The sequence below is a fragment of the Humulus lupulus genome, chromosome X (genome assembly GCF_963169125.1).
Source record: "Humulus lupulus chromosome X, drHumLupu1.1, whole genome shotgun sequence".
Taxonomy (NCBI): Eukaryota; Viridiplantae; Streptophyta; class Magnoliopsida; order Rosales; family Cannabaceae; genus Humulus; species Humulus lupulus.
The window spans coordinates 62,702,326-62,712,716 of NC_084802.1; the positions used below are offsets into that span (position 1 = coordinate 62,702,326).

A 10,391-nucleotide genomic window follows, 5' to 3' on the forward strand; every position below is an offset into this window, starting at 1 on the left:
GTGGTGAGGTGGCAAAAATTAGAGTTTTGGCTGCATCTTAAAGGAGAAAATTCTTGAAGATTGGGAGTATCACGTGTGGGAGGCTTAGAGGGAAATTTTTTACTTTGGTGAAAAGGGTTTTGTACCCTAGCTAGAAGAAAAGGAAGGACAACCTCCATTACCCAATTGAATCATCTTCTAGAGAGAGTATCAGGAAGTACATAAGGTTTTCAGCAGTACAGAGAAGGGAGGAGATGAAGGAAGAAGAGGAAAAGATGAGCATTAATTTCATCATCATTTTTTGGGCTTTTCTTCTACTTTGTTTGTCATGTCTTCCCTATTTTCTCTTTGTAATTGGTGTTTGAACTCTCATGGACAGATTTAATTTTGTATTTGTTTTACTTATTTTAGCCATGACTAGATATTTTGAGGCTTGGATTATTAATGAAATCTATGTCTTAATTTTAATTTTCTAGCACTTTATTTTAGCAATTGACCCATTGTTCATTTAAATGTGATTATTGATGAATTTTTGTTGTTGTTTGGCCATCAATGGCAAGATATTGAGTTATATTTGTGCTGGAAAGTTTGAATATAATGGATAAATTTGAATGACACAAGTGAATATTATTGTTAGGTTATGTTTGTGAATAGCATAGGAATGTGTTATTTTCCTTGTGTAACCATTATGAATTGATGATTAATACTTGGCTCTTAAACTTGATTGGCATAGGAATATGTTAAATTAGGGGAAAGAATTAATACCATAGGATTTGGAAAAGTTCTACGAACTAATTTGGAATTCTTGTTAACTCTGGGCAATTTTGCTGAGTTCTTCCTGCAGCAAAGCGTACAAGTCATTTGACATAGAGGGATTTAATAATTCAAGCCTATTTCACCCAATTGGTTTTATCTCACTTTTAGATTGGCATTGCAGTTTATTTTGAAGCATTTTTAATTGATCTCAAGTAGTGTTAGTTCACAAACTCAAAACAAATTAATTTGGTTACTTCTGTAATTGTTTGGTAATTAATTTGTGCATTTAGTTTTAACTTGCAAACTTATTTTGTGACTGTGTAAACTTGCACATAATTGATCAAATTAAATCATAACAACTACCAATAAACTTTCTTCCTAGTAACTAAGCTCGATATTATCAGAGTCCTTTTTATCTCTAGTAGAGAATTAGGATTGGCATTTTTAAATGTTGATTTGAAAGAAGTGTATATGAAGATACCACCTAGATTGAAACCCTTACTTGACAACGACAAAGTGTGAAAACTTTAGAAGTCTCTTATATGGACTCAAATAATCTCCTCGAACATGGTTTGAGAGGATTGAAAATTCGTTTATTAAACTTGGGCACGCTCAATACCAGATGGATCCCTTTTATTTTTATTGCTATATGGTTTCATCATGACAAAGGTTTAAAAGATATCATTTTTTTGGATTGGTTACATGAGTGGTCTTTTATTGTGTAATCTTTTGTCTTTGTTGTTATTTCTATTTTTTTTTTCTTTCATTATGTTCCGGTGGGCGCCTTGCCCTCTATCTCTTGTATTCTTAACCATTTTAATAATAAAAGGTGTTTCGTTTCAAAAAGAAAAAATGACAGGTAGATCCCACTTTGTTAGTGAATCTCTCTTGAAAAGAAATTTGCAGTACATATTGCATATGTAGATGACATTATTCTCATAGGTGACCATGCAGAAGAACTATTGAGTTTAGAATGTCTTTTAGCCAAAAAAATTGAGATCAAAAGATTTTGTCTGTCTCGAATATTTCCTTGGCATGGGGCATAAGTATGTCCTACACTTACTAAAGGAGATAGGTATTCTTGGTTCTATGAAGAATATAGAAACTAAATAAGAGGGTGTGCTAGTTGAAAAAAGGAGATATCAGAGACTTGTAGGGAGACTTTTCTACCTTTCACACACTGACCAGATATTGGATTCTTAGTTAGTGTGTTGGGAGTCAGTTCATGAATAGCTCAAAAAAGATATGGAAGTAGTGAATATAATTATGAGATTTCTAAAAATGACTTTAGAAAGAGGGTTACTATACAAGAGAAGTGACAAAAGAGAAGTTGAAATCTTCTATGATGCAAATTGGGCTAAAAATGTGACAGACAGGTGTTCAACATCTAGGTTTTGTTCCTGTGTAGGAAAATTTTGTGACTTTGAGAAGTAAGAAACAATCTGTAGTCGCAAGAAGCTATGCAGAAGCTGAATTTAGAGAACATGCACTACACCAAATACCCATTTTCATAACATAATAATATAATACTACTGAAAAAGTATTATGTTATGTATATGTGGTAAAAGAAAAAAAAAGGCGGTATTTATTTTTGGAGCCCGCCTATAACTTGTAAAAGTTATATATATATATATATTTTTCGGCCTCTTCTCATGTGCTGTCCTTGGTCTCTTCCTCACTCTCTCAACCACCGATCCTTCAACTTCAACTCCAAATTCAATCCCAATTGACTCTCTTCTTCTCAGTCTCAACATCAACCCCTCCCTCTCGACCTCACCTCCAAGCAGCTTCTCGACACCCTTCGTCGCCAGAAGGATGAGTCCTCCGCGCTTCACATCTTCGACTGGGCCTCGAAACAGCCTAATTTCTCACCCACTACCTCCATCTACCAGGAGATTCTTCGCAAACTCACCAAGGTTGGCTCTTTCGAATCCATGACCAATCTCCTTCTCGATATGAAGTGCTCCGCTTGCCCCGTCGATAAAGGTACATTCTTGATTTTTATCGAGAGTTATGCCCAGTTCGAGTTTTATGATGAAATTTTGGCTCTTGTCTCACTCGTGGAGGATGAGTTTTGGGTGAAACCAGATACCCAATTCGGCTACCCCATTTTCTTCTTCAGCTACGGTGTCTCCAAAGTCAATCCCCTGCTTCGTCAATCTCTCTATATCATCGTCTCTCCAATATTTTCATGTCACCTTCTTTGTCGTGGGCTAATTTTGGGTATTTTTCTGTGTTATGTTTTGGGTATTGTGGAGAAGAAGGGTAACATGTGTAAGAGTTTAATTATTTTGGGCAGAGAGTGTGGGGTGGGCTGTGGAGAGAAGAATATGTGTAATCAAATATAAGAGTTGGTTTCCTCTCTTAGTTTTCCTGCTCGCTTGTTGATTTTTGTCTTGCTCAACTTCTAACTTGTGTATGGACGTTGATTTTTAGGTTCGACTAGGTATACGGCTATGGTCATATGTAAGAGAAGAAGCCTCTCATGGAAGGGTAAATTTTCATTCTTTCATTTATTTTATTTTACCTTAGTAATGATTTGTCGTATGGTGTTGTGACTATTAACACTTGGATGAAATAATCTTTATGCATAGGAGATTGAAAGTTAATTGCTTAATTGTATATCTTTGCAGAAAGCTCCAATTGATCCTTTCACTCATGAAAGTTGCAAGCCCTCTGCATCTCAAGGTGTTCCACTTGGAGGCATGGGGTCTATGGTGTACAAGCTTGTTGCTACAAAATTTTCAACTTTGTTCTTTTTTATTTGATCAAACTGATGTGCTTGTTTGTTTATGTCTCACACAGAATTTGCAGCATATCTAGAGGTTTTAAAGGTGAATTCAGGCAATTTCAAATTGTTCCTGGTTTATGTGAAGGTTCTCCGGTCATGGCCAATCAATTTTCTGCCAGGAAACTCTTACTCCATGTACGTATCATTTAATTTTACTGTTACCATTTTTTCCAAATTAATTATAATTACATTTACAGATCTCTTTAATTATTTTTCATTTTTAAACTTAATATATATATATACATAGCAAGAAAATGGAATTGAGGAATATAGTGTATATGGGCAATGGTTGTGATGGATGATGGTTGCCATATACATGGGTGGCCGAATCCCTCAGATATCAACTTTACTTTCATTACATATTTTTTTGTTCACTTTATAACTTGTAGATTGGCAATGATATTCTCAATATGTGGGGCCTCTTATCTTAAATAAACTTCTACAGGTTGGTTGGTTCTCCTTTCTTTAAATTAGTACTTTGCAAGAGATGTGTCCTAAATGCTTCAGGTTTTTCATTTTATTTTTAGTTCTGAGATGCTTCTTGTTATTGTGATATCTGCTTGTTCATGGTTGGGAGAATATGGTAATCATAAGTTTTTAATTCTAATTTATAAGTCCAAAATTCCGTAAATAAATCATTGCTGGATTATTGTTGTTGTGATTATTTATTTTTCTGAGGGGAAGAGGTTTTGTAAGCTCTTGAGAAATTAATAATTGGAGCATGGGTATTCAGTTCTGCTCTCACATTTTAAAGAAAGCCATCACTGATCTACTACTCTTTTTATTATAAAGTAAGTTTCAACATTTTGTGGGGAGGGTGCTGCCAAGTGTAGGCCCTTATTGATAGTGCTTTTTCTTACTTGAGTCCTTTCTTGATCATAGAGACTTAGTTCGTGTTTACTCTTCTGCTCTGATGATTAATCTCATGTCATAATCTAGTTATTAATAATATGTTTCGAAGTTCTATTTTTGTGTATCTTAAGTTGCTTTATAAGTACCTGAATTTTGAAAGTTGTACAGATAGTTTTCCATATGTTTTATTACAAAACATGCATACTAGTCCAATTTGGTAAACTTTTAAAAAGGGAACAATTAGTCTATAATGCATGGACTATTCCTGTTACAAATCGATCAGAGGGACTAAAGTATTTGTTGATTTATCATTTTCTTACTGAATTTTGTTATTTCAGTCTAGTGTCCACTGGGTGAAGTGTACAATTTTCATGATATATACTGCAATTGGCAAGTTCTTATCCACATCTTTCCAATTGCAATTTTTGTCACGTTACCAATTAGGTGCATTGTTCCTTGAGGTTGGTTTCCATATTTTATGAATCTCTTGAAATGATATAGCAAAGTCTATTCCTTCCTTTTGGTCAACTGCTATAAGTAATCTGTGTTTTCCTTTCCTTTTAACTTCTGTAAAGAGATTACAGCCTTCTGTTTTCTGGTTAATGAATTGTTTAAAAATAATGATTCTTCTTCTTCTTCTTCTATACAGTTTCTGAATCACCCTGCTCTTGATGGTCTTTTAAGTGATAAAGATTGAAAGGTTGGGCTTTTATTTCCTTGTGGACTCTAGAAATCTATTATTTTTCCATTGTTCAGTCGATTTGATATGGTTTTACTAACATGCGAACAATTTTATTTACATTTCTGTTTGGAAATTGTATTTTAAGAAAGGGAAAGAAAAAAAATTAGAATTTCAAGGGATTTCATTTTCTCTTGTTTATTTATTTTTTACATACAAAAAATGACCTTATACACTAAAGAATATTTGTGCTTGTCATTTTTTCCTCAGATTTTCAAACATCTTACTTGCCTAAAAGTTGATGAGGACTTCTGAGATGTTAAATCGGGTTACTTGATGTCAAACATCTTATTTGTGCTTTAAACTTTGGATTTTTGTTGTCGGTGACTCATTTGCCAAACTTCTGAGAATCTCTGGATGTGTATTATCTGTGGCTTTTTTGGCTGTGGAAGGTAATAATTTATCCTTTATTGTTTTTGTTGGTTTTTTTTCTCTTTGACTTTTTCTTTTATATTTGTGTGTGTATGAAATTTCTCAATTTGAACAGGATTCTCATTGTCTTGATGTTAATGATGGACTTGAAATCTGTGAAGGGGTTGATTTTAAATTTACTGAAGCACTTTTGAACAGCGAAGTTGAAGTTGTAATGCAGTTTTCTTTTCTTTTTAATTATTAAATACTTTGCTTCATTTGTTAAGATTTTATTTTGTAATATGCTCATTCCCCTATAGTGCTAAATTTTATCTGCAGACTGTTAATAAATACAATGAGCTGCTTACCTACCAACTTGAGAAGCAAAGACTGGTAAGTTAATTCTTTAATTTCATTGGATTTTATTTTTTAATTTGAAATACGACTTTGCTATTGCTCCTCCTTGGTACTTATCATCACTGATCAATGAGGGAAAATTGAGAATGTGTTGAATTGCTATGTTATAGGCTTTCTAGTAAACTCAATTAATGTCTTAATCAATGGTAAGGGATGATAGATGGTCAAGCGTGCTACTGGGGAAAGCTTTCACTTGCAAATATTTTAAACAAGACAAGTTTATGGAGGTATGTCACGTTAAGTATTATTTATTTCTTTAATTATTTTTATTGTTACACTAAATAAAGAGAAGTTAAGTTTTCAGTTTTACAGAAACATTTACTTTTTCCCTTTGGCTACTGAAGTAATATGATAATGATGCCTCTCTACTGTGGGATTAAAGTCTCACCAGTTTGCCCTAGCAAACCTCTTTTTTTTTCTCTATGGGATACTAAATTGTAGAAAATGACAGCTTAACTGTCTATTTTGCAGATTGATGTAGGCATTGGATCTTCATCATTTGCAAGAGGTGTCATTGACCTTGTCTTGGGATATGTCACAAGCTTGGTGATTGACCTGGCTATTTTGATAGAGGTTTGTGTCTTGATACTAAGGGATATGTTTTCTGTTTATCAACTAGCATTTCTTCATTTTGTGTGGTCTGTCTAGTTATAATTTAATTTCAGACCTTTAAAGAAATATGCTCTAGAGGGATTTCTATGTACATGATCCACTATTTTAACTGTCAAAATACTCTGTAGTGGACAATTAGAAAGATGTTATAGAGAGGAAGCCTGGTGACATGGCAGTGGAGTTCTCAAATATGTTATTTTCTCTTTTCTCATATTTTATTCTTTCAGTTTTTTAACTTTCAATTAATAGATTTTATAAGACTCCTTTAATTTGGTTGGAGTATAAATTTAAGGTATTTAGAGATTTGTTAGCTTACATGTATTTTATTTGACACGACCATATTACTTTCATGATTTCAAAATAATAATTCATTTTTCTCACTAAAAGATGACTTAAAGAAAAATAATTTGCATTCTTAAAGCTTTTGGAATTTAGGATTGCTCATAATTCCAAGTCCTACTACGTGTTCTTTCTCAATATTTAACTCTCTCAAAGTCCTACTCGCAACATGTATTTTTTGGCTTGTTTGTGTTGGTGTTGTAGCTTGTTGCAGTAATTAGCTAGAAAAGGAAAGCCAGACTTGTTATGTTCTGCTTCTAGTTTTATTGATGTTGTTATGTCTACCATTTCTCTTGCTTTTGAAGTTACATTTAGGTTTTCTTCTGATGTTGTACTTCCTTTGATAATTCTATATATGCATGTGCTTTGGTTTCCTCTGTTTTTACAGCTTCTTTCACTGCTGCAATTTTCAACTTTTATGTTGGATGACTAATTATAAACAATGTTTAGTAAACAATGTTACTTGTTTGGTGTTGTGTATGAAGTATATTATTTAGAGATGCTTAGCTTTTATAGCTGAAAACCCTTCTATCTTTTGCTCAGGTGATGTGGAGCATACTCACCTGGTGAAAAGATTGGATTATGATTTACTTAATAAAATTCAGAGTGAAATCGACAAGAAGCCAGATTCTGGTGAGGAAAGTGATGGAAAACAACCTAGGTAACTTGCATATTCTTTGTTGCAACTTCAAGAGCCATTATAGTCTGCCATGTTTTATGGATTCAAACTATGTAGATGCTAACTACTTTATTATTATAATAATTTTTTGCTTTAGGATGAATGTGGGTAAAAGCTCTGAATTTTGTTTTTGATTTAACAAGGATGCCATTTTAGACCCGATCAAATTAAGTGAAAACTAACTGAGAGTTTTAGTAGCCATATGTGTGTATTAGAGAATATGATACACATGCATTGTGTAAATCTGATGTCTAGTATGTCTTGAAGTCGAAGACATCCAACTCCAGGTTGTTTAATGGAAAAGTGAAATTTCATTTGTTATGATTTGACAATTATTGACATATATTAATTTCTTATTTCTGTAACAACACTTAATGAAACCTCAGTTGGTATGCTTCGGGAAAAAGAAGAAGAGACTTGTGCAATTAAAAACTTTGATTTCTTGCTCTCAAATATTTGTTTACTTTTTCTTGTTTTGTATTTTCATTTTTTAGGGGGTGATACTGCTTTTGAAAACAGAGGACCTTTCTTTCTCCATTTTTTTCTTTCTTTCTTTCTTTCTCAATTCATGTGAGGTAGTAATGTAGCCATATTGTAACACCTGCACTAATAGATTCATGTTGTTCTATGACAGGGCATCCAAGGAAGATCAACAGTTGTTGTTTCGCACTGCGACTGCAAAGGTTCATTAATTTTCTGAATAAACAAAGAGCCATTTTATTCCTTTTAGATCATAAATTGCTTAACATATGTCTTACGTGTGTTTTCAGTCTGTTTATCAATGGATAGTGAAGCCCCAAACTGCTATCAAGTCAAATGAAATGTTCCTTCCCGGTAGAATGGCTTTTATTTTTAACATGGTAAATTATAATGATTGTTTTCATTGACTTTTATATTTCTACTACCACCCAAACATGTTCAAAGTTCTGCAATGGGAATTAATTTGGCCATAGGCCCGTCCTAGATAATTTAATCTTCCTGTAAGATTTTTAGTGCTCTGATGCTTTTCCTTTTTCCATTTGTACCAGGAAAATGGGTATTCTCATGACATTCCGACTATGGTGCATAGGAGTAGAGCTGACTGTCCACAGCCTGAGGTTTAAAGTTGTGGAACCCTTGTACAATCTTATTTTCAGTAATGTACATCTTATTCAAAACTTCATGCAATTGTCATTGGGCAGGAAATGGTTACTGTCAGTGTAGATGGTTCTGTGCTTGATCGAATTTCTAAAATCATGTCATATTTACGTCTTGGATCTTTTGGGAAGGTTCTCAAAAACAAAAATAAGGATAGAGATGTAAAAGGAAATAATTGCAAGCAACTTGTAGCTTGAACTTTGTGGATATTTCCAAGCATGTCATTATTTGTTTATTTCATTTCATAAATAGTATTGAGATTTTCTTTGTTTGAGGTCAAATATAATCTATAAGAACACCAAAATTTCTAAGCGTTATTATAATTTATCCTGGAAGCTCTATAAATATATATTGTCCCAGTAGTCAAATTTGGTATAACTTAAAACAGTCTTTCCAGGGAAAAAAGGTACAATTATATCTGGATGAGGAATTATTTGTCGATTTATATCATCTTGATGCTAAATTGAAGTTATTAAGCGTGTATATTTGTTTTGATACATGGTGACCTCCATATTCTCTTGTTTATGTGCATTTATTTGTTTATGGTAAGATAATGGTTTTGACATCTTATTTTTTTAGTTGCAGAAATTATTTTTCATAGATTGAACCTATTTGTTATATTGTATAATTTTCAAGCATATATCCATATGAATTTGTAAGCACACGCACACGCACACACATATATATATATATGAAACAGTTGGAAAGGGAAATGGAGAGAACGAGCCAGAGCAAGAGCGAGAGTTGGAGGATGTTATAGTAGACAATACTCTCCAGTTTCTTGTTTAAAATCTGATACCACTCAACTTGGCCGAAATGAGTTTCTGAATAAGATTTCTGCAGGTATATCGTACCTACAAAAGTTCAAATATAAAAAACAACACTAAGCTATATCATAATTAATAATAAGAGAAATTGGTTTCTTTTTCAAATTAATTTTGTCTACTTTTGATGCAAAGTTGATTGACTTTATTTGCCTTTGTCATGGAGCATTGAGAGACACCTCCTTTCTTTCTTTTTTTTACTCATTAAATGTGATTTTATGGTTTTAGGAGTTGGAAAAGTTAGTAGATATTTTGAAGCATGCTCATGATTTGCTATCAACAGATCTTTCAATAGATTCCTTCAGTTTGATGATGAATGAGATGCAAGAAAATATATCTCTCGTGTCATTTTCTAGTCGACTTGCTTCACAGGTTTAGTAACATTTTCTTCTTTATTCTAATATGAGAGGCTTTCTAACTGACTTGTGTCACTTGAGAGGCATTTTCTTTTAGCTTCAAATTAATAGAATGAGTAGAGGTAGTTTCTCTTAGCTTAAAATTAATAGAACGAGTATTCACACACACACACACACAAGGATCTTATTTACTGTGTGGGAAAATATAAGACGCGATTTTTTTTTTAAATATTGGAGCGTTTATTGTGAGTTTTCTCTTAATCAATTTGTGTCTTTCAGAAATGGTCAGAGATGCAAAATGATTTCTTGCCAAAATTTATCCTTTGCAACACTACCCAGCGTTTTATTAGATCATCAAAGGTTCCACATGTTCCTGTGCAACAGCCATCAGTTCCCTATGCAAAGCCTAATTTCTATTGTGGCACTCAAGTACTAATCTATTTCCCATGCACCACAAGTAATATCAGAGATCAACTTTTATGTTTTTTACTAATAACTAAGTATAATAATGTTTTCCATCATATATTTGATTTCCCTGGATAATCTTATTTTCTGCTAC

General features: G+C 33.0%; 1 protein-coding gene and 2 long non-coding RNA genes across 3 annotated transcripts; all 3 read left to right on the forward strand.

The window, feature by feature from the left end:
• Positions 1-2,404: 2,404 nt before the first annotated feature.
• Positions 2,405-3,445, forward strand: LOC133807131 (uncharacterized). The gene is made up of 3 exons (XR_009879162.1): positions 2,405-2,721; positions 3,172-3,228; positions 3,369-3,445. It is a non-coding gene; the product is annotated as an uncharacterized LOC133807131 (long non-coding RNA).
• A 670-nt stretch (positions 3,446-4,115) lies between these two features.
• On the forward strand, positions 4,116-6,648 carry LOC133804886 (uncharacterized). The gene is made up of 3 exons (XR_009878688.1): positions 4,116-4,317; positions 5,028-5,078; positions 5,996-6,648. It is a non-coding gene; the product is annotated as an uncharacterized LOC133804886 (long non-coding RNA).
• A 630-nt stretch (positions 6,649-7,278) lies between these two features.
• LOC133805894 (suppressor of mec-8 and unc-52 protein homolog 2-like) lies at positions 7,279-9,854 on the forward strand. The gene is made up of 7 exons (XM_062244037.1): positions 7,279-7,294; positions 7,380-7,497; positions 8,150-8,198; positions 8,286-8,375; positions 8,544-8,612; positions 8,697-8,840; positions 9,705-9,854. Exons 1-7 carry the CDS (start codon positions 7,279-7,281, stop codon positions 9,852-9,854), a joined length of 636 nt encoding a protein of 211 aa, XP_062100021.1.
• Positions 9,855-10,391: the final 537 nt, after the last annotated feature.

Coding starts and splice junctions, on each gene's coding strand:
- LOC133805894 (XM_062244037.1), top strand. Junction 8,613..8,696: donor CTGACTGTCCACAGCCTGAG/GTTTAAAGTTGT, acceptor GTCATTGGGCAG/GAAATGGTTACTGTCAGTGT. Junction 8,841..9,704: donor GAAATAATTGCAAGCAACTT/GTAGCTTGAACT, acceptor TTATGGTTTTAG/GAGTTGGAAAAGTTAGTAGA.